Consider the following 24,205-nt stretch of genomic DNA (forward strand, 5'->3'; position numbering starts at 1 on the left):
CACCGTTTCGTTTGCAGATTTTGTGCCTTGGTGAAGCGGCGTGCCGAAGGCGCCCCGCCTGGCAGGGCCAGCATGGTGCCCTTCCGGCCTGACTTCGCCCCTCCCTCCCACCGCTGCGTGCCCACGGACGTCGACCCCGAGCTGGTGTACCTCTGCCGGCACGTCTACGACTTCCGATACGGACGCATCTTGAAGAACCTGCAGTAGAGCGGGAGCCTCCCTCCCGTCTCTTCTCCCCCGTCGTCGCACCTTTGAATCAGTCGTTGCAATCGTCCGCCTTCGCAGAGGAGGGGCAGCTGAAGGACTGAAGACCTCCACCTAACCCCCCATTCGCGATCAGTGTGAAAAGCGGGGTGACTGCATGTACACATTATGAAGCACAGATCCCTTTAGTTACATACCAAGAAGTTAGAATGTCGTAGGGAATCTCAGCTCAGAGAGCTAAACTCCATCCATCCGCTCAGATTTTTCCCCACCTCGCCTTCCCTGCCAGAAAAGCCAAGCGCCTGGTCGAGCGCCGTGCCGGTCAGAGCCGTGTCTCTCTCCCCCCCCGAAGCACGTTAGCGCAACAATCATGTTTGTTCCGTTTGAGAGCCGCCGGTGCAGCGACGGTCCAGCACGCTGCTCCGGCGCTTCCAGGGAAACGCGAGGCCGGCCCTGTCAGCTCCGCGTTAACGCCGCTCGACAAGCATGGGTGAAAGAGCAGCTAATGGAGAGTGTCATCCTTTTTCCCCTGATTTGACTCTACACATCATGTTTGTGTGTGTGTGTGTGTGTGTGTGTGTTTGTGTGTTGAGTGTTATCACTGAGGTTAAATATAGTGACATTTAGGAGGCTTTTGTAATCAAACCAAGTAAGAAAGTAGCTTTAGATGAAGTGGAGCGTTTTTTTTTTTTGTTTTTTTTTGTTGTTTTTTGTTTTTTTTTCCTGGCGCTGAATTAAACAGTTTCACATCAAGCAACTGATTGGGCTTGAGGGCAAAGATCACCGTGTATTCCTGATAACATATGATTATTACTTATATGGTGAGAAACAAAATCACAGTCAGTCGAGTTTGTTAATCAACCGACTGAAGAGGAAGCGTGTTGTGCTTATTTGAGGTAAATGACGAGACCACGCTGATGTCAGGCTGAACATGACGACCGATGTTTTGACTTTATGCACTTAATATAAGAGACCAGAAAGAAGAAAAAGTACCTCGCAAAAGTATTCATTCCCCTTAAGCATGTTCCTGTGTTACAACCGTGAATTTTAATGTTTATGCAGGTTTTTATGTGTTAGACCAACACAAAGTTGCGCGTGATAGAAAAGCCGTCATGTAAATTTTGTTTTTTTACGAACTAAAATCAGATGAAATATTTTGGCATGTATAGTTTTTGCTTAATGTGATGCTTCCGCTACTGTGTTCAACAGTAAATATGGTGCAGTGTTAGGTTTTCTCAATACAAAGTGTTTTTGAAACAAGCTAAAAAACTTCATTTTAAATTAATCTAACCAGAGCACTTACTCCTTAATGTTTGTTAATGTTTTTTTTTTTTTTTTTTGTCACTTTTCCTTCCTTCCTTCGTTTGTGGATTGGGTAACTTTCAGTTCAACCAGCTGTGTTCTGAAAGCAATTTGTTGCAGGGCGGTGAATACAAATTGTCACCTTTTGAGATTTCGATTGTGACTTATTTGGCTCTACTGCGTGTTGGTCTTCCACTTAAAATCAGCGTTAAGCACATCCAAGTTTGTGGTTGTGACGAGACGTAAAATTTGCGAACACTTTTGCAGCGTGCTGTATTTCAGTTCCTTTCCAGTCTCCATGTTTAGGACAGCTTTCATGTCGCCAACTCTCGCCTGATTCCTAACCCCCGCAGCCCGTCCAGGACGAACCAGAGGATGAGCACCCCAAACCTCCGTCTCGTCGTCAACACTTGTCCCCACGTTTTGTTGCACTAAAACCAATCCCCTCATGAAAACACACGATCACCTCTTTGTTTCGTATTGGAGCTGCTGAGACGTTGGCGGGACATGAACGGTGGGGCTTACTGTAGCGCATTCGTTGCTGTTTTTATTGCGAAGGAGACATTATTGTGCAAACTGTTCGTTTTGATGAGCAGAGACGAGTCGGCCGACATGTTTGCCATGTTGTAACTTGACGCTCTTCGTACTGGATGAAATCAGTATGGATCTAGAGTCATTCCTTTTTCTTTTTCCCCTCACATATAGTCCTATAAATACTCGGTATATATTTATGTATGTATCCACACTGTTAATGTGACTAGATGTGCAGAAGGCTTCGGGATTTAGACCTGACTTGCTGTGCAGGCAATTGTAGCACTGTGATAGATGTGTGACTGGACTGAAGGGATGGGGTGTTCCATGCTTTCAGATGAAGCTTTTGCCGATTACAAACCACGCGCCCTCTCATCGCCTCCAAACCTGCGACTTTATTCCCCGTCTGCGTGCGTTCGAGTTCCAGCTGTAAAAGATCCCCACTCTCTGAAGCCATGTTTATCTCCTCTCTCCCTCTTCTGTTTGAAGCGCATCAGTCCTGACTCAAAACTAAATCAAGTCCTACATCCCCCTCTCTTCCCCGCTGGAGTCTTCAAAAAGGAAATAGATATAAGTCTATATATTCTCCTTACTTTACAATTTCTCCTCCTCCTAAAGAATATTTTATTATGTCGATTTGCTAAGATGGCACATGCAATATATTTTTTAGAATTACTATTTTTGAAGAATGAACTTAAGAAATCTTGACAAAGTATATGCATTGCTTTTCTTTTCTTTTTTTTCAGTAGATATCAGGTCGGTCTAGAGTCGATGTTTGACCAAACGAAAGAGAAATATAAGGAGAACATATCTGAACCCCAGCAAGCACGGGGCAATCTTTAAACAAGCAGACAGCCAATGCACAGTGTAGAAATTATTATTATTTTTTTCCCTTCCAAGATCTGTAATAATTATATTTAAAGTATATTTAAATGGAGAAAACGATTGAATATATTAAGATGTCAGTTTTAAGTTATTTGGGACTAATTATGTAGATCCTGTGTATTTGTGCTTCAGGATAGAAAGCAGTTGTTTTTTTTTTGTTTATTTGTAATCTTAGAAGCTTAGTGAGGTTTAATAGCAGAAACGTAACCATAGGTTAGCTTCATTGAGACCTGAGCAATTTTCGCCAAAAGCACCTTCGCTCTTGAGGACCTCCATTTGGTTCCCAAAACCGGACCGACCTTAACGGGACAGGTCGGGACTTTTTCTAACTGAGGTTCTGTAAATGTTAGAAGCGGTTCATATCTTGCGACCTTCAACAAACCCGCTCTGCGTTGATCCTGAACTATCCCTTCAGGCGTGTAGTTTGGGAGAAGGGTCACTTGAGCTTTCATTGACTAGCTGAAGTCAAAATGAGACAAACAGGGGACAGGAAGTTCCTCTGAGGTCCTAAGCTGAAACCAGAAACCCTGGTGCAAAAGGTTAGAGGTCACTTGCGAAAGATGGAAAGTATTATTGGATGTAGGCTGACAGTATTTCAAAACGGTTGCCCTTTTCTGTCTTGTTCAGGTCAATTGGTGGATAGAGGAAACATTATGCTAACGTTAGCATAAATTATATCATTATCACGCTGGCTTTCGCTAGCTGGATGGCTAGCATTAACTCGGTCCACTCAGCAAGTCAGCTTTAGCTTTTAGGTGAGAATTAGCATTTAAGCTAATGCTAGCTTAATCATTAATCATAAAGATGTCTTTTTGCCTCATAGAGGTCAGGCAAAGCAAGATTACAGATGCTGTCACACCAACGTCCCTTATCTGTTCGCCGGCCAGATGCAGGCGCTTCTTGGAAAAGCAGCCGAGGAAAGCTCAGACAGCCATGTGTTCCTCTCCCAAGTGCTGGCCAGCCTTGCAAAACACATGGACTTAGATAGCCTGCTGTCATTCAATAACCTAATCAGCCACAGGCTTTTTGCATGGAGACATTTGTGTCTTTATTTCCATGGCAACAAGGTTGGGCGAGCACTCAGGAATAAGAAGTTTCAGCGAACTATGATGTGAAACACTGAGTAACCTTCGCTGATGTGTGTGCGTGTGGGTGTGTGTTTGGGCGTGCGTGCGCTTGTGTGCGTGTGTTCACTCCATTAGACAAAAGCACCCGACAAACCTGTGAGATTCAGCTTTCTCTGTGGCCTGTATTGATGCTTATTGTTGGCATATATTTTGATATATTTGGAAAATGTGGAATATACAGTTTAGATATTTTTGGAGTAGAAAGAGTTATGTGTATCAGATCACTGTCACTTTGTCATGCTCTCTGAAGATTTCTTGGATTTTTATTATTTTATTTTATTTGAAAGACTATATCATCCCAACTGATTTAATGTAATGTTGAGAGAATATTTATAAAATTTAAGTCCTTTGTGAAAATGGTGACTCTGCGTTTTTTTTTTTTGTTTTTTTTTTAAATCATTGCATGTTGCTTGTTGTTTAACCTACAGCCAACTTGGCAGATCAGATCAATTAGTACCTGTTTTTAGTTTATTCAGTTTACTTTTATTTGAAAAAGCAAATCTGCTCTTTGTAATTATCGGAACATGACTGTGGATGAAGACAGAAAAGGGAACCAAAGGTCACAGCGTGAATATCAACAGGAAGTGGGCAAGTTTCCTTCCAATCAGCTGTAATAATGATCATGTCCACATGAGGGCAGTAGTGAGACATTGGCAGCAGATGGCTGTTAAATTCTCTCCTGACCTCCAAGTTTTCGAGCAGGAAGAACAGCCTGAGCAGTTAATTTATTAGACTTAATAATACAACTAGACACACCCTTTGACCTGAGATGGCTCCAAACACACGTTTCTATGTTCAGACTAAAATGTCTGGGCCCTTATGTTGCTATTTATTAAGGTATATCTAAAAGAAAGAAGTCATTGTGAAGTCGACAAAGACATGGTTTTCACAAAAATCATGTAAAAACTTATGTTCTTTGAAGATCCCAGGGTTTTTTATTTTTCCCAGAGAACATTAGTTCAGAATAATGAAAATCAGGGAACACAGCAGACAGGCGAAGAGATTTAAAGGGTTGATGAAACAAGATCCCAAGCTTTGACTATGTCACAGTGGTCTGTTAAATCCTTCATATGAAGACTGAAAGCAGAATGGTAAAACTGTAAGCCATCGTCTGACTCTGTCAAAATGGGAAGCTCATGCTGTCGGAATATTTCCCGATGAAACCGTTTTCTGTCACCACAGATTGCAAGCTGACTTAACAGGAAGTCTGATGATGAGAAATGATGACTGGGGATGGATATTCATCACAGCGGATGAGAAAACGTGAGCGTGTTAGGACGCAAAGACTTTATTGGATTATACTCAATAGATGAACGTGTTTGTTTCTCGTTTAAAGTTTCTCATTCGTTCTTATGACTTACGACTTCCTCCGTGAGACCGAAAAGCCTCGACGCATCAGCAAACGGACACATCTGCTGGAGAAAGAATCAATCCAATAAACTGCAAAATAGACACAAAAAACCCAAAACCTATGTCACACCAGGGTGGGGGGCAAACCTAATCGCCTATCTAGCTTTTCATCTCGCACTGTTTCTTTCCCCTGTTAGTCTAATCACCACATCCGGCTTATTGTCCTCCTGATGACTGTAATTAATCAAATTCTGCTCCCTAATCTCTGGATCTCGTCATCCTTACAGTAGGCCCAGGCTGACCACGCTGGATGGTGGCCTTGTGTAAGCTCTTTTTGGGGGAGTGTGTGACTGTGTCCTTGTCAGAAACTTTGCATGCAACAGCAGATTCTCCAGCCTCACTCTGACACGTTTCATTTTTCCGTCAGAAGAATGCCATTCTTCAGGACGGAGGTCAGGACCCTTCGGTGCCTCCTTGACACAGCGGTTGTGTGTTTGCAGCTGGAACTCTTGATGGGAGAGTTTGTTTTGTCGTTCCCACCAGCATTTTCCACCTACTAATAAAATAAAGACTCTTGCACACTCCTATCCTCCCTTTGAGCTTCAGGTGGATTAGCAGGTCTTTAATCTGTCCTTTGAGTGACATCACCCTGTGCTCATACTCCTTACAGGATATTAGGTGACAGTGAGGAGAGGGGGGAAGCAGGAGGTGGGAACCACTGCTGGACTGGGGAAGGTGAATCAACTCTCCAGGCAAGTTCAGATCAAAATAATCTTGCATCCTCAGTCAGGGACATGCAGGCAATCATAGCAGAAGAGGACGCCAGCATGGAGGAGCTGGACGACCACAACCTGCAGATGGAGGAGACGGCCCAGGGCCTGCTGAGGACGCCTTCGCTGAAGGAGAGCTATCACAGCGACACTGATTTCATGACAGGTAAAAACTGAGAGGGTTTGAGGGAGTTCAGATCCGTCAGATAAATTAAACCCGTTTGGTTCCTGCCTCTGGGCCTCCGTGGAAGGATGCGAGATCAGTCGCTTCGGTTTGTTTCCAGGATCGTCAAAGAGGGCAAGAAATGACATGTTCATACTGACAAAAGTTGCACGCGCATGTGGCTGAAAGTTTTCATGTTGGTTTATTGCAGTTGTGATTCTTCAGAAGGAGGAATCAAGGAGATGTGAGTTTTAAGAGGTGAAAAGTAAAAAGCTCAAATCTCCTGAAATTCAAGTCCTCAACAGAGAGGATTGAACACTTCTACTTTGAATATGGTTAATCATATTATTTGTTCCCTGCATATTGATTTATATCAGCAGGAACCATAAAATACCTGACATTTTCATACTCTGCATATTAATCCGTTGGTGATAAATCTCGTCTCATGTGCTACACCCAGCCAAAGAAATTGTCAGATGAGATGACTTTAAAACATCCAGGAATTGCATATCAGTGAAATGATAAATGAAGGATGCTTTTGCAAAGCTGCCTACAACGTCTGTTTTTGTGCAGAGCTGATGTGGGAAGACAGATGTTCTGTCATTTAAATGACACCATCTGCAAACGGGGATTAAAACACTCACTATGTCTCAGTTTTAAAGGAAACCCACATCTACAAATGCTTACATGCATCTCTTCCTAAATGCATTGCGTTTGCAGGAAATGCATCCTAGAAGCCCGACCACATGCTATTTGTTGCTGAGTTATAGTGCAGAGTTTGAGCTCGGGGTTCGCTAATTCTCTTTTACAGCAGCAGGATTATTGTGCTATTCTAATCCCAATCCCATATGGAGAGTATGGACGCGGCACGAGGATGAAGTCACGGCCAGGGCAGGAACAGACACAGGAGATCACAGGCCAGCAGAGGATCACAGCCCACAGTGAGAGGCAGATTACTGCTGGCTGAATGCTTTAGTAATTATACGTGAAGTCCTCAAAGGCAGCAGATTATTGTTATTAGGAGGAAAAAGTTACGTTTAAAAAGAGGCACCAAGAGGGTGGATAGGAAGACTTCTAACATTTAGGATAATACGATCTAACATCTATCCCTTCATATTTCTCATTATTCATACAGTAATTAAATCTCTTCAATTAGCAATGAACCATTATGCACACACAACTTTATTCAAGTGTTATTGTGCTATTGCTAGTGTTATTTTAAAAAAAAATATTTTTATGTACAAATTATTTATTGGTTTTTTAAAAAATCCACTTGTAGCGCTTTATCAAAGTTTAGATGTTTGCTTTAAACTTGAAATCTTAGCGGATTTTTAGCTAACAATTTTAGCTAGCTGTTTAACTAACTTTATGTTTTTTATTTAATTAACATTTGTCTCTTTATTACTGTTGTATGCATGTGCTTTTAAAATAATCTGAACTTTTATCCATTTACTGGAAATATGTATCCAATTATTTATTTTAGTTTTAATATTTAGCTTTCTGTTTAAACATCAAATAGCTACTTTAGCTAACAACCTTCACGGCGTCGCTGACTGAATAATGTAGTTTTTATCAAACAAAACTTTCTGTTTAATAATGTCAAACTTTTTTATAGCAAGTACCACCTTGGTAAATACAAACATTTTTCAAAAACTACCAAGAAAATATTCTTACTACAAGCCTGCTTTACATTAATATTGACAAGCTTACATTTTTCAGTTAATTAACTGAAAGGTCCACGTTTTACGAAGCTGATATTATAAAACTTTGTCTTAGGTGCGGTACAGATTAATAATAATAATAATAATAATAATAATAAATAATAATTTACACTGGAGACATAAATTGTTATGATTCTGTATCACATATTTGCTGTTCAGATTCACCTGTTTAGAGCCTGCACCTGTTTTGTAGCGCATATTTTTAAATATTTGAACGAGATTGCGTGGTGCAAAGCTTCCTGGATGCTCCCAGCTGGCGTTTGCAAAGCAGCCAATCCAGGAGCGCCAATCATTTTTTCTTGGTGCTGATTGGCTGTATCCGTAAGTACGGAAATATGGAAGACTGAAGATTTTACATTCAGCAGCTGCGCTAACGCCGCTTCCACTGTGTGTATAAATGCAAATTAAGGTGTATTTGGTGTCTGAGCTATTAAGACATTTATAAATTTTAACTATTTGTCAGCAGATAAGCCTAATGGATACTGGGGGACCATTGTAGTAGTTGGTGTGATCACAGGACAATTAGCCCACCTGAGTGCCTTTCAGACTACTGGAATACAGTTAATTTGGGTTTGATCACCACGTTGTCCTCTTCATCACAATTTAGATGTACTTAGTTTGCAAACAGTTAATAAGAAAAATATCTTGTAAATCAAGCACCGGGTGATCTTTGTTCCAAAGTTTGAGAACTTTGATGACAAAGTGGATTTACTGCTGTTTAGCAGCTGCAGATAAAACTTGGCTCTGATTCAGAAAATTGAAAAAGGAATTATGCTTCCTTTTTTATTTTTATTTTTTACCCAAATCAATGAGAACATGCTCTAAATGTTTATGTTGCTCCCCTTCATGACCATGCAATGTTCCAAAAACCTTTGTGACGTGAAATCTCAAGTTGTTTACATCCCTCAATGTAGCTTCAGGTCCAGCTCTGATGTTTCTACTTTGTCCCTCCCTCATATAGTGACATGGGATTATCTGTGGGGGCGGGGTCAAAGAGATTAACTTTGGGATTGGGATTAACATTGTACTCTCCACTCCCATACACACACACACACAACCAGACTCATGCAAATCTGTGTACTCATGGGCAGGGACAATTCAGGTCGAATTGGATGACTTCTTAGTTTTTAAGCATTACCAACCCCCACCTTCATAGACACACATCCTGAGCTGGAGGCTTAAAGCCTCACCAAATCACCATCGAGTCCTAGAGTAAGCCAGGCACCGGGACGTCCTTTTAGCTGTAGCGAAAGTCGGATGCTGGAACCTGAAAACCGTACAAACAGCAATCTGTGAATGCCACATGACTGGAGTGAGAGAGATGAGACCTTAGAGGGTAAAACAATAAGATGGAGGAGCAACAAGGAAGCCTGATGGGTGGCAGAGGAGTGCAGAGGACTGAGAGGGTTTGTTCGAGAGAGGAGAAGAAGAGGAGGAGGACATCTGGGCTGGTTGAGGACAGAGCCAGCGGTCAGCAGAGATACCCCAGCTTCTCATCGGCATCCAGCAGCTCATATGGTACCCGACTCTGACCTGAGCAGGAATTTGTAGCAAAAAAATGATGGCGACGGAAAGAGATTTTGCTTGATGCTTGATGTTATTGTTGCTTCTGTGCTGCTGAGTGTTGACAGCGTTGAGGAGCTGTACAGTACAAAAGTTTTGTGACATCATTGTCCAGATTTTAGTCAAACAACCATTTTGAACTAATTGATTTTACGCCTTGAACCTTTTTCCTTATGGATCTTTTTTTGGCAAAGTAATTTGGTAAAGTCTCCAGGATAAATTCTGCAAGTTTGATTTTTATTTTGGTTAAACAAACATTTTGCATGCTTTCAAATGTTCTTTCTAATGCGGTCGCTCTCTTGTCCTGCTATGTGAGACATAACAAGTGATAGAAAATGCGCGAATCTCATTTAGTCAGTTTAAAGATTGCACACTCTCTGGGCGTGAAATCTTGTGTTCATCTTCCTGATTTCCGTTGGTCCCTCTCAGATGACCGCAGCTCGGCAACCAGCGGCCTGGACGTGGCCGACCGGCTCACCTACTTGGAGCAGAGGATGCAGATGCAGGAGGATGAGATCCAGCTGCTGAAGTTGGCGCTGGCTGACGTCCTCAAGAGGCTCAACATTTCTGAAGAGCACCAGGCAGCTGCCGCTGCCGCTGCAGGAAGGAAAACACCGGGCGCCAAAGGTGAGCAGAGACGTGCATTTGGTCTTTAAGATGAAGGCTTTAAAGGTGGTCAGAAATTGACAAACTGTTGTGGGACTGAACCGCATCGAGATCTAGTTTTTAAAGCATCTATTTGCAAGATTCCTACATTTCCTCATGATTAAAGAATGTGTTTCTTCACTGCTTTTTTTTTTTTTAAAAAACAAAACATTCCTGAAATATTAAGTGTCCACTATTGAAAACCCATGACTTCTACTCCTGTCTCTTTAAGACCCACTCTCCATAAAAGCCCCAAATTGCCCTGCTCATCCAAAACAATGGAACAGTTCAGGACCAATGTTTAAACCTACATACCATTCAATATGACACATCATCTCTTTACCTCCTGTGCAGTGCCGAAAGTGCTGACATTTATACATGTTGAGGCAAAAATGTGTACTTTTGTTTGTATTTGTAACTAGATCATGGTAAAAATAGTATTAAAGTTTGAGCAAAGTTCTATTGTTTCTCTAAAACAATCTTTCTCTATGCTGTTGCTGCAATAAACACTGATAATTAATAGTAATGATTGTAACTTATTGGGGAAAGTTGAACACTGAAACTAATTCACATTTAAATCAATCGACTTGTAAATGTTTGCCAAACTTATCCAGGCATCATTTTTGAAATATGACACACTAGAGGTGTTTTTTCACATTTTTTATTTATTTTTTTGTAATTTCTTGTTCTTTTTTTATGCACAAAATACACATGGACATGTAACATTTTTTTCAGTTGCAGATTTCTTTTCATCACTCATTTTTAAGAAGTGTACTGTATCATTTTTCTTATGTTGTACCTTTGCCCTTGAGGTCTCTTCTAAATTTCTGTTTTTACATGTTATTCTTACCTGCAGACTATTTACTTTTAATTTGAAATCGAAAAGTGAATAATTATTCCTCACTGATAACCTGTGATGAATAATTGTGTGTCCGTGTCTCCACAGCTAGGCCCGTCTCCCTGGCTTTGCCCCCCAGAACCTCCATGTCGACTTCCAGCTCCACTTCCCTCAAAAAGAGCTCCACAGTGCCCTCCAGCGCCACGGCGAGGAATTACAGCCCCGCGCCGCCACCTCTGAGGTAAAGCCGCTCGTTTCCTCTCCTTCAGAGCGGCATGATGCAGATGATGAACACAATTAGAGCGGAGAGAGGAAGCTGCAACATACATCACTGATTCGAAAGCACCCCAATCAGAGTGAGGCTTTGTTCTTCATTAAGGAAGGTGCAATCAGCAGACACCCTTCATTATCTCAGAGACACCGCACACGGAGGCTCGGTGATTATCCCCTACGCTGGCCTTTAATTCCAAGCAGCAACCTCTTCCTCTCAATTACCTTTCAAGCGATACTGACATTAGATAGTGTTAGTCAGAAAAGCCTGATGGCCTCTCTCCGCGGTACCTTAATCTGCTGTCGCTGTATCTGTGCTGTTCTGGAATAATTACACAGAGAGAGGTAAATCTCCACTCAATTAAGGCTTTCAGTGTCTAATTACGATGGAAGAAAAAAAAAAGAGAGAGGAAAAAACTTATTAGCAGCCACAAATTGATTTCATCCCTTCTTCTTGGGATTTCACGTCACTTCTTTTCTGATGGACTTTTCTTTCTGTTCTCTCCAGCGGTGTGAAGAGCCCTCCAGGCAGTGCGAAGGACAGTCCGTGTAAGATCACCAAGCCGCGACCCGCGTCCGCAGCCTCGGTCTGCAAGAAAGTTCCTGAAGAGTAAGAGAGTTCCAGTCGTTATGAGGCTGTGTAATTTGAGTTGCAGCCAAATATGTCTTTGCAAAAGCGTGTGTACTACTTAAACTTTCCTATTCTTTGCCAGGTTGCACCCAGAAACTTCAGTGCATATTGTTAGGATTTTAGATCAAGTCAAAGTAGCGTTAAATTGTGAAAAGGGAGGAAAAGGATTCATTGTTTCCTGAAAAAACAATTTAGGAAACCTTGCATCATTTTCTGCATACCATTTTCTTCCCTCTTCTTAAATTTGTTCTTGTCTCTTTCTATAACATACGCGTCTATGAGACAATCTTTAATCAGTTTATCTTCTGGTATTCTCAGTTCTTTTCACTAATTCTCTCTTCTATTCCTTGTTTTTCTATGTCAACACACCAGAAGCAACAAATCCAGTGAGCCTGCTGTGAGCGTAGGTAAGGAAACACTCCTGTGTGCTTTTGATAATCTGATCAGGAAAGAAGAAATACCAATAAAATGACAGCGCCGATGGACAAATAGAAGAAGAATTGGCTCAAAAGACATGTCACAGAATTAACGACGTTTCTGTTTTCTGTGGCGTTTTGGTGCAGGAACAAGGCGGGTGACACATTGCAAAGGTAGGCTTTGTCTCATGGAGCAAAAAGACTTTAGCTTAGAAGAAAACGTCGTAGTCAACAGAACTGTGTGTGAGCTTTTCTTTTTGTTTTCCTATTTTTTTGCTCACATCATACCATAACTGTGTGCACCATCACCCCATTTCTTGCATCCATTTCTGTCTCTCTTCTTCCCCATTTTCTCTCTTTCATCCCCTGGAACTCCTTCTTTTTCATCCCAAACCTCTGTCCGTTCTCTGGGCCTCCTCGCCATATTTCACCACTTCACTTAGTGACTATGCAGATCTATCTGAGCCCCCTCGCAAGAAAGACTGGGTCTTCTGAGGAGGCCAAGTCGGCGTCCGCGATGCCCGCCTACAGGGGGCCTGTGGCCGGCCCCGGGCCCCCGCTGACCAAGAGGGGCGGCCAGCCGCAGAAGAAGAAGTCAACCCCGTCCTTCACCTTGAACCTCCAGAAAACCGTAACGGGCCAGAGCTCAGCGCAGGAAATGTCCAGCTACATCAGCCCGGTCAAGTCGCCCAGCCAGTACTTTCAGATTTGCTACTGACGCAGACAGACACTCCTAACTTGTCTTGAAAGAAGTTCACGCTGGTTAGAGACTTCAGTTTTCAAAATCTGCGACTAATTTTATGGCAATCTCCCTGCAACTGAATTCATAAAACTCCTAAAGAGGCTCACCAAACCACTTACCTGTAACTATCCCATCTGACTACATCAAGTATTGTGATTTATGTTTACTTCTTTTGAACATTTTTCTGCCTTTAGTTTCCCTGCATACCACATCCTAGCGATAGCTTCACTGGTCACGTGCTTTGATCTGTGCATCGTTTTTCTGAACTTCTGCCTCCTCTATGAGAGCACTCTCAGTGACGTACACGAGGAAATAACTTATTGTCAAGACGACTGGATTATCTGTGTGCGCCAATGTGTTTTTTTTTGCGTGTGTGTGTTTGATGTTAGTTTCCACCTCAAAATGTCTGTTCTTACTCAGAAAAGACAATAAAAAGTGTTGATCTCTGTGTGAGGTGTCTCTTAGAGAGCCTGATGAAATGTGTCAAAATGACTCGACTTCTTAAACAGAAAAGAAAAGCCTGCTCGATGCATATCTGATTACTTTTAAAGCTGGACTGTTCAGTGCAATAGCCGGCTGAACAAGCCAATATGTCCTTTGGAAGTTGTGCAAAGTGACGTATGCTCAGCCAAATGAAAGCCAAGGACAAATAAAGGAGAAGGAGTTTCCCACCAACAGAAAATTAAAATCTTTTAGTAAAAGTGGAAAATTACACTTTTTCAAACAGATGTATGAAGAGTAAACCTGTCCTGCGTTGGCTTTAGTAAGAAGTTTATAATTCATCCTTGAAGTACATCAAGTTCGAAAGAAAGACGGGAAGAAGAGAAAGAAAATGAGAACAAATCCTGATCTGCAGTAGAGATAAAAATCTAAAAAATATTTAGTAAATATGATTGATTGATTCAACAGACTCATGGTCCACATAGACATACAAAAACAGACACATGATTCACAACAACAACAAATAAAAACAAAATTTAAAAGCATTAACTTTTTTGTTTCCACAAAGGTGACTGCCAGCCTAATGCACTGGCAGGATATGACAGCATTACATGTGAAAATATTTTTCTATTTAAAATAAATAAATAATTAAATGCTGAAACCAATTCATTATATTAAATATATTGAAATTGATATTTTTATATGATTATCTAGCCGAGGAGAACTAGCATGCCCCCTCTACCACCTATTGGCGGCACCACAGCTGTCATGCAGTTCCTCCGTCGGCGGAGAGAGGGCGCTGCCGTGCAACACAAACCCACCCTGCCATGAATATTTCAGACGCTGAGCTCCTTCCCCCCCCCACATTTCAACCTCCACCACCATCACCAACAACACCACTTCACCACACCCTCACCCTCCCCTCTCCATCCAGCCTCCCTCCCAGCGGTCGGAGGCAGGGAAAGATGGCACCTCAGAAGCCGCTGTCAGCCACACCGCCCGGCTTCTTGTCTCTGGGAAAGCGGCGCGCCTCCCTCTGAGAAATGGCTCCCACTGACCGAGCAGCCTCCTGACACACGCCCGCGCCATGAGCCGTCATTTCTAGGAGAAAACCCGTGGAGATCCGCGCAGAGCCGCTTCCCCCCCCTCCCCACACCCTGACATCCTCCAACATCTGTGCACACACTGCGCTCCTCTTCTCGGCTTCTGTTCAAAACAACCAGACGTGCGGCCGTTGTTGGATCCGGATCGTATTTCATCATTATTACTACTATTTATTATTTTTAGAGGCAAAAATAAAGACTCAAAGAACTTGAAACAGAGGAACGTAATTCAGTCGGACAGCGGCGGAAGATGAGGTAAGGAGTTACACAATTCAGCTGCACAGACATCAAATATTGTTTGGATTGTTTCGCAACATAAATCAGATGAAATCTGTGCGGAAATATATGTGCGGTTTATTCCGAGGCCTGTCTCCGCATCGCCACAGGTGCATCACCGGAATTTATTGATCAGCACGTCGACCTTTTAGCCAACAGAAAATAGCAACAAGCTGGAGATTATTTTTCTTTTTAAATATTACTATTATTTTTATTAGATCAGCTGTTATTGTGTGTCACATGGAGGCTGTCTGCACACAGAAACCAATTAGTATCGTGAAAATCAGACAGCACGTGCAGATTGCTCTGGGATTGCTTACATGCACGCCCATTTTCATTTTATAGCTTTGCAGAAGCAGTCGCCAGCACTTCTGATCAACCCAAAAAAAAAAACAAAAAAAAAAACATTATGTGCGCATGCATGGACTCCTTACACACCTCCCAGGCTGGCAGCCAATCAGCTCGGAGTAAACTCCTCCGTGCACGGAGACACCTCTGTCTCTGGGATGCAAGCGCTGGGTTTACTGGTTGCCAATGAGAACCTATCAGCTGGAATAAAACTGGGAGCCAAATTCTCCACCCAATCAGCTGCAGTGCTGCTGCACGGACGTTGGGTGGGGCTGAAGAGCTTAGCTGCGAAAGAGTCGTCGCCATGAGGTGTGGAATAATTAGGAAGGAACTGTTTAGTTGGTGTTTAGTCGTGCAAAGGCGTATTTCTGAATTCTTGTCCCGAGCCTAAACTCTGAAGGCTAAAGGTCATGGATAAAGTATCATATTCCTCGTGAGAAATATCCAAACCTCTTGAATTTTCTCACATTTTAGAAAACTCATAAGTAGGAAGGGATGTCAAACCAGGGGTGTCAAACTCATTTTCAATTTGAATATTCTCAAAAGGGGCCGGTTGTGGCAGAATGCATTGATAAAACCCATCAACAAATTGCTAAGTGTTTCTCCATGCAGCAGGCCGCTGTGGTTTATGGCAGTCTGTACTACATGCAGGTGTTCTCTAGGTGGCAACACCGACTGCGCCTTCAAACAAACCACAGCTTCATGTGGGTCATCTGAAATCCTGTTCAGTTCAAGCCGAACACAAGGAGCTGTTAGTTTGAGGTGCTAGGCCTTTTTTCGGTGTATAAGTCAGCGTTATACAGTGTTTTGTTACTTAATATGACTCTGACTTTATACCTTATTGCGTGCTTTGTCTTTCACAAATTAGTATATATCAACAAAGTGTTGTGCAATGGTTTTCAGGTCTGTTTCTTTTTTAAATAACCAAGATAAAAAACCTCGTTCAGTTTTATTTAGCCGAGCTTCCCCCGCGGCGGCCTCCTCTCATTGTCGATGCCCCCAACTGGTTTCATTCTGGACGGTTTCATGAAACTAAAAGCAAAGTGTGAAATGTATTGAGCCGGTTTCATTGGTGGTGCTTGATGCGTATCGACGGAAGCAGTTGGTGGTATCTGTGTGTGTGTGTGACCTACTGCCCAGCGACCATAATTGGTAAGTGTTTGCTGAATTGATATCGGACCTGTTCTGAAAGACAGCCCGGCCTGCGCTCTGTAGAGATGCACAAATACCAGTGAAGTAGCCGGGCGGCCGACTGCTGCTGGGTCTCTTTCAGGGAGTCGTGGCCGAGCAGGTTGGGGATCCACATATGCCGGTATAGCTGATGCCGTGGCACAGAAACAGTGTGCTGGGGATAGGCTTACAAACTGAGCAGACCGAAGAGCTGAACCCGATGGTAGGAGGTCCGAGCAGAACTGGATCCGCAGGGTCGGAGGCATAAACTACACTGAAAAGCATAAAAGAGCTGAGCACAAAAACAGGCATGGTTCTGGTACTTTAGTGAAATGTTCACAGCTAGCAGCACTCCCTGGACTTGACTCTCCTTAGGGTGTAAACAAAGAGGTGTTTGGTAGAAACAGGGGGTAATTAGAGGGCAAGTGCCTCCCAGTCATCATCCCACCCCATCAGACTAACTGACTCAAACTTAACAGGACCAGTTCTACTGGACCAGAAAACACTAAGCACATCACAGTCATTATAATGCTACAAATACTGTGCCTTGGGAATATTCCTAAACCTTATCTTATTTCACATTTGGTCATGTTGCAGTTACAAACTTGCCTCCGAGTCAGGACCTGCCCCAGAGTCAGGACCTGCCTCCGAGTCAGGACCGGCCTCTTTAGCGTGCTGTTGTGTGGGGGGGCAGACGCAGTGGCGCAAAAAGTGGGTATGCAGCGCATGCAACGCATAGGGGCGCAGCAGCAGAGGGGGCGCCAAAACCCTGTCTGGAGGGGGAAGGGGGGCGCCGATTTACGTTTTTGCATCCACCAGAATAATTTGCAGTTGCGCCACTGGGCAGACGGACAGTGTATTGCAAGAAGGGGGAGGAGGTTTTACTGTACACTAACACCCCTCCAGATATGCTATTTTATTTATATAATTCTAAGTCATTTCCTCTAACAGTAATGTATCTACCAGAGGATTCCTCTGGTCATTATCTTTCATTAGAGCCTCATTGATGACTGTACGTTGAAGCACTGAGGAGGTAGTCATTTGAAATTTGTATATCAGGTGTTGTCCAAGTGTGCCATTTGGAGACGCCAAATGGAGACTTCGAATGGCATACTTGGACAACATCTGTACATCCTCATAAACACAGGCACATGCAGAGGGGATGGGGAGGTGAAGGGGGCTTGGAGAGACAGCAGGCGCAAATCGTGACACCGCACCTACTACTGGCACTTCCGGTGGCAGGTGTGACAGCTGCCACAAGTGCCACTGCGTTCGGGACTAGCTGCCAGTGCTGCCGCTGCGTTCGGCTGACTTCGGCTGACCTCGGCACCTCTTACTGGCACTTCCGCTGACACCTGCCACAAGTGCCACTGCTTTCGGGACTAGCTGCCAGAGTTGCCACTGCGTTCGGCTGACTTCGGCTGACCTCGGCACCTGGTACTGGCACTTCCGCTGACACCTGCCACAAGTGCCACTGCTTTCGGGACTAGCTGCCAGAGTTGCCACTGCGTTCGGCTGACTTCGGCTGACCTCGGCACCTCGTACTGGCACTTCCGCTGACACCTGCCATTAGTGCCACTGTTTTCGGGTCTAGCTGTCAGTGTTGCTACTGACTTCGGCTGACTTCGGCTGACCTCGGCACCTCGTACTGGCACTTCCGCTGACACCTGCCATTAGTGCCACTGTTTTCGGGTCTAGCTGTCAGTGTTGCCGCTGACTTAGGCAAATGGACTACATATCCCATGATGCTTTATTACTAGTAGAAGAAGAACTTAAAGACAGACGAAGAAGACAGAATTTAATAAGAGGTTTTTTTCGCAGAAATACTTATGTTAGCTGAATTCCTACACGTTTTGTATATCATGTATGATTCGTTCATCCTATTTATTCACTAAAGTTCATCTGAATAATCCAGCCGACTCCTTTCGTCTTTGTATTAATTAAATACACAGCAGGTATAAGGGATGCCATTGGTTTCGGCACCTTTGTAACAGCTGAGTCTGGCTTCCACTAGAGCTACCGTTAGGTGTCCAGGATGTTTCAGAGCTGTCACAACTGGTGCCGATGTTTTGGGGGATGGCAATGACAGTTTTTTGAAAACGTGTTACTTATAATGCGTATTTATAAAAAAAAATTCAATGGTAATTGGTTATTTATCCATTTAACACTTTGAATATTTTTGACTGAGTTTAATTCAAGCAAGATGGCCAATTGAATATACTATAAAGTGTCACTATTACAGTGGAACCTGTCACTATGTTCAAGGACACATCTGGTTAATCACACATCACTGATAGTTAATAGGACTTTTTACTTAATCAAAATGACATTCAACCCTTGCCCATGTTTATATCGCAGAACAGTGGCTGACATAGTGCAACAGGAAGCCAAATGTTGCAACTGGATAATAGTAATAATAATCAGACTCTGTATAACGTATATTGTAGAAATTATTAAAGTTTGAAAAATAAATTTAAGCTTAATGATCATAATTTCTCATGGAGGAATAATAAGTTATTTGATCCTGATGTAGTAAATTCACACGTTGACTAAACATGAATTTTACAGTAGACTTCAAATTGCTGTTTAAAGTATTTACATACAATGGCTAATAAATATTGACAAATAAATTACTATGCATATACTTTGTGACATAAACTTGAAAAAATGTTGAAACATATCTGCCAAATAAAATAATATGTAAGCAGCACAATTTTCTTTGAAAAAAGCATTTTCATCTTAAGTATAACCCAAAGTAATTTTTATTTCCAAAAATATGTAACAATCTTGTTCTTAATGCTGCTTAGGATTCACACATTGTCAAATTTTTTGAGGTGTAAATACTTTGTGTTTTGACTTATCAATATTCAATATTGGTGTAAAAAAAATTTGAAGGTGGTTTAACTTGAAAGTGAAAGTCCTCCTGCTGCCTTGAAAATGCTGTTGAAATGCATTTTGTAGCTCAGATTTTAGTCATTTTCTCATCTTTGAATAAGAAAACTTTGAAGACAATGAACAGAACCAGAAACAAACACAGAGAAGCAACCTTCATTTATGCCACACAAATCTGTAATAAACTTGACAAATAATGAAAAATAGTGGGGATTAAATTTAATAAATAAAAACAAGTAATAACTATTTAAAAATGGTTAACAGGCATTTTTGGAAAATTATGATAACATATTTCTTTTTTTTAAAATTGCATTATCTTAACAAAAAACAATGAAAGTTATAGTGGCTGCCTGGTCTATTAGATAATAGACCAGGCAGCCACTATAACTTATGACATCCTGTGCACCGTCATGGAACCATGCTGAACATAATGTCACTCTGGAATTGTCAATATCTCATGTTGCCACTGTCACAAATATTAACTAATAAGTCAATATTAGTGAACTTACCCGGTTTAATAATCAATAGCATTATATTAAGGTCATTGTATGAAAATAATTATAATCCGGAATTGACAGGAGCTTGTCAGCACTGACATACCATGGCAACCGAGTGTCAGTTGTAGTGGTAGGTACCTAGTGGTAGCTATTATCAGCTGTTGCAGAAGAGGTCCCATCTGACAGTGCAGGAGTTGTCTTTCTCTGTTTAAGTCTGAACACCGGCTGTATATTTAAATATGTATGAGAATTATGTTGTAATTAAGATATATTTTATTTCTATTTGTTTGAACTAAAGTTATTCATATGCTACATTCTGTCTGAAACAGATAGAGAATGAGGTTAGCAGCCTGTGGCACTCATGGTCACCTTACTTGTGCCACCTTACCCAGTGGTAAGGTGGCACAAGTGGCACCTTACCCAGAAGCCCGTGGCACAAGTGACAGCTTATGGCAACTGTCAACATGTTTTCACTGAGGCTGTTTATTGGAAACTGAAATTTGAGACTGTATAAAAAATAGACCAGGGCATATTTGCTTTTTTAAGGGAACAGAATACTTAAGAGGAAATGCAATACTTTGTGACAGATCCACCATTATTTTCATTAATTATAAATTCATTCATATTAAATCTGACACAGAAGCTGTCACCAAAGAATATTCTATTCCTATTCTATTGTTTTCCCCACTAAGCATATTTAACCCTCCTGTTATGTTCCGGGTCAATTTGACCCGTTTCAAAGTTTAAAAATAAAAAAAAATAGAAGTATTTTTTCTGCATGACACTTTTTCTATTTGTCTTAATAGGTGCACTCTATGTATAAAATGAAAATAGTTCATTTTACACACTTGCAGCCCCCCCTAGGTCCATTTGTTACAGACGTACTGTTCGGGTCAATTTGACCCGCCATACAAGTTGAAGGGTAAAAAGGTTAAAACAATGTCCAATTCTATTTGTTTCCTTGCACCTATGAGACATGAGACATATTTCACCACACACACACAAACACCACACCACACATGCATGAACACACACACATACACACACACACACCACACACACACCTAAACATGCACACAAACCCACTCTTTCACTATTCTCTTTACTTCACTAGGAAGCTGCCAGAAAGCAGGTGTTCATGCAACTTTTGACAGGAACCTTTTCTGTTCCTGTGGGCAAACTCCACCCACACTGAGTGGACACCCAGCAGAAGTGGGGGGGGGGACATAAATACTCTCTGCAAGGGATTCCTAAACGCATTACACACTGAAGGTACATGTAATATCATCACTGTCGGAGATCAGGAAATGAGCAGCAGGGAAATAAAAAGATGACAACCATGGAAGCTCTGGAACTTCTTGTTGATCATGCCAGGATGGCAGTAACTCACATCACAAACAACAAGTCAGTCTGAGCTACTCGTGTCTAGTGCAATACAGAAAATCATTGTTGAAATGACAAGTCTAAAAGGAAGGCGAGTTTTTGGAGAGAACTGGAAGGAGCTGGACCAGATGCATTTACATGCATATTTGAGGGGGGTCCTCATTCTGACCAGAGTTTTCAAGTCAAAGGATGAATCAACAGCCAGTCTAAGGGATGCAGAGACAGGCAGGGTAATATTTCGGGCCATAATGTTTCTGGAGACTTTTCTCCAGAGTAATCTGATTTGACAATCGACAGACAAGACAAACTAGCAGCTAATAGAACAGTGTGGAACATGTGGGTTGTAACTTCCTCTGTTCTATAAAACAGGCTCCAATGTCACAGTAGATGGAAGATTTGTGGCATTCATAAAGATCACTGCTGGCATTCAGAGGTCGCTGCTCATTTATGCAATATATGCCTTCCACACCAGCTAAATATGACATAAAAATCTGGGCAGCATGTGATGAAAAACCCAGTTATGTTTTGAACATGCAGGTTTAAACTGGAAATCCACCTGGAGGATCATCTTCAGGACTCATTTATCTTGATTTTAGTCAGCGGGTCAATTTGACCCAGGGCAGAATAGTGTCTCAAGTTCAATTATAAAGATGACCCCTTCAAAAAAAAAATCTAAATGTAATATTAAAAAATTTACAAAAAGTCACTTTCAAAGATACTTAGTGTTATTTTGTGTTTAGGTTTTTCAGTGGGCATAAAAAAAATGTAAATCACATTTTTTTGTCTGAATGAGTAAATTGTTGTCATTGATCCTTTATTTGTGAGGAATAAAAAACATAATTGCACAAATATTGATTGAAATGGTTAGTATAGGAGTTAATAATCAGACACAAAAAAGATTTGGAGGATTTTTTTTTCTGACACTATAGAGGTTCCCGGGTCAAATTGACCCGCGAACATTATAGCTGTACATCAGAAACGAACATAACACGAGGGTTAAATATGCTGAAGTATGTATAATACAATTTAAAATACTTTAAAAATACAACTGTTTATAAATATGGCTGCATGTATAAGGTTTCCAGTAACAAAACAGCGTATTATGAAAGATTAAATGTTCAAATACGTCATTGTGCCTGTTAAACATATAACGCTGAGTGGAGCGGTCGAACGCTATAAGATGGCCGCCCTAAATCTCGTCAGCAAAAATAGGCGAGAGCGGTCCGTGAGGCGTGGGAGGTGCCAGTATGAGGTCGTGGCAACCCTTGGAAGGTGCCGAAGTCAGCCGAAGTCAGCCGAAGTCAGTAGCAACACTGACAGCTAGACCCGAAAACAGTGGCACTAATGGCAGGTGTCAGCGGAAGTGCCAGTACGAGGTGCCGAGGTCAGCCGAAGTCAGCCGAAGTCAGTAGCAACACTGACAGCTAGACCCGAAAACAGTGGCACTAATGGCAGGTGTCAGCGGAAGTGCCAGTACGAGGTGCCGAGGTCAGCCGAAGTCAGCCGAACGCAGTGGCAACTCTGGCAGCTAGTCCCGAAAGCAGTGGCACTTGTGGCAGGTGTCAGCGGAAGTGCCAGTACCAGGTGCCGAGGTCAGCCGAAGTCAGCCGAACGCAGCGGCAGCACTGGCAGCTAGTCCCGAACGCAGTGGCACTTGTGGCAGCTGTCACACCTGCCACCGGAAGTGCCAGTAGTAGGTGCGGTGTCACGATTTGCGCTCGGCCCTGCTGGGGGCTTGAGCCACTGCCCCTTTTATCCTTGATGCCCCTAGTGCCCTTTTTAAGTTTTTTTTTTTCAACATTTTTTTTTTCCAATTTTTTTATTTATTTTTTTTTATTTGTATGTCAGGAGGCCTGCTTGCGCCGCTCAGCAATAATATTTAGCTAGATATAATAATTTAGCTAAAATAAACTAGTTTGGCTGCCCTCAGACTCTCAGAGCCTCCATGTTGTTTAGACACGGGGTCCACGGTGAGGACGAGGGGGGCGGATCTGTGCCCTCTATCAAATTATGGGCAAGAATATTTTTTATACACTGGTTTGTGAATAAAAACGTAGGTCTGTTTATTTTTGTAATTGTCATCACAATAGCGGGAAAAAACCTGCTTTCTCCTCTAAACACAGAAACACTTCAGCAGAGAAAACTTCTGACCTTAATCAGGCTGCTAAATGCCCCGTTCTCTACAGGCAGTCTGAGTCGGTCCCACCGATATATCAAATATCATGATGTAAGACACGGTACTCCGACTGTCACCTCAAGTCGCGACGCAGCTCAAAGTCCCGGTACCACCCGGTACCACCTGCTGACTGTTCGCTCTGCTTCTCCTTAACGTTTCTACCAGGCGGGTTAAAGACGCTGCTGACAGGATCTGGGCTGGAGGTGAGCGGCTGTACATAGAAGTTATTGCAGTAGGAGGACTGGGAAGAGAATGGAAAATTATTTGGTGGGGATTAAGCAAAAATAATAATATGGAAAGTGTGACACTCACTTGTATTCTGTCCTCCCCATGATATCCATAAATAAAATCCGGTGAGATCAACATCCCTCAGACGTTTGACCGTTAATGAACAAACAGCATTATGTTCTACTTAGTGTTTATCACATAAAATACCAATATAATCAAAATTTGTGGTTAGAATGTGGCAAAATGTGAACAATAATTGCAGGAAATAATGCTGTTTGTCTTAATATTCACCATATCTCACAAAATATAGCTGTTAATTTTGATAGATCAACAGCTAGCTTCTAGCTAGCTAGCCAGAACGTAGCTACCTATCAAGTTAGCTAGCTGTGTAGATAGATCCCTCAGGAAAATTGTCATTTCCATCTCCCACACAGCACTTTTAGACATTTTAAAAACACTTAAAACATTTAATACTTTAAACACTTCCAGTTTTACTGTTCATAAAGAACTGTTTGTGAAAGATAATCAGGCCA

General features: G+C 42.1%; 3 protein-coding genes across 5 annotated transcripts in view; all 3 read left to right on the top strand.

Moving 5' to 3' along the window:
* LOC106922123 (bromo adjacent homology domain-containing 1 protein) overlaps nucleotides 1–4,406 on the top strand; it is a 41,693-nt gene extending 37,287 nt beyond the window's left edge. For all 3 annotated transcript variants that reach the window (XM_014994298.2, XM_088001687.1, XM_088001686.1), the window contains exon 7: nucleotides 18–4,406. In XM_014994298.2, coding sequence (XP_014849784.2) covers nucleotides 18–207 — 190 coding nt within the window. In that variant the 3' untranslated portion in view covers nucleotides 208–4,406. The remainder of the gene's footprint in view (nucleotides 1–17) is intronic.
* Nucleotides 4,407–8,127: 3,721 nt separating this feature from the next.
* Nucleotides 8,128–13,969, top strand: LOC106922125 (uncharacterized). Its single transcript, XM_014994308.2, has 7 exons — nucleotides 8,128–9,571; nucleotides 10,046–10,243; nucleotides 11,208–11,340; nucleotides 11,878–11,979; nucleotides 12,373–12,407; nucleotides 12,564–12,590; nucleotides 12,860–13,969. The coding sequence occupies exons 1-7, from the start codon at nucleotides 9,403–9,405 to the stop codon at nucleotides 13,132–13,134; spliced, it is 939 nt and encodes a 312-aa protein (XP_014849794.1). The 5' UTR covers nucleotides 8,128–9,402; the 3' UTR covers nucleotides 13,135–13,969.
* Nucleotides 13,970–23,003: 9,034 nt separating this feature from the next.
* Nucleotides 23,004–24,205, top strand: part of evlb (Enah/Vasp-like b) — a 36,680-nt gene continuing 35,478 nt past the window's right edge. Inside the window, exon 1 of the mRNA XM_088001788.1 lies at nucleotides 23,004–23,647. The gene's annotated coding sequence lies outside the window, so the exon portion shown is untranslated. The remainder of the gene's footprint in view (nucleotides 23,648–24,205) is intronic.

Source organism: Poecilia mexicana, unplaced genomic scaffold (assembly GCF_051168715.1).
Source record: "Poecilia mexicana isolate PSO_F unplaced genomic scaffold, ASM5116871v1 scaffold_21, whole genome shotgun sequence".
Taxonomy (NCBI): Eukaryota; Metazoa; Chordata; class Actinopteri; order Cyprinodontiformes; family Poeciliidae; genus Poecilia; species Poecilia mexicana.

Coding starts and splice junctions, on each gene's coding strand:
- LOC106922125 (XM_014994308.2), top strand. CDS start 9,403: ATGGAGGAGCAACAAGGAAGCCTGATGGGTGGCAGAGGAGTGCAGAGG. Junction 10,244..11,207: donor GAAAACACCGGGCGCCAAAG/GTGAGCAGAGAC, acceptor GTGTCTCCACAG/CTAGGCCCGTCTCCCTGGCT. Junction 11,980..12,372: donor TGCAAGAAAGTTCCTGAAGA/GTAAGAGAGTTC, acceptor TCAACACACCAG/AAGCAACAAATCCAGTGAGC.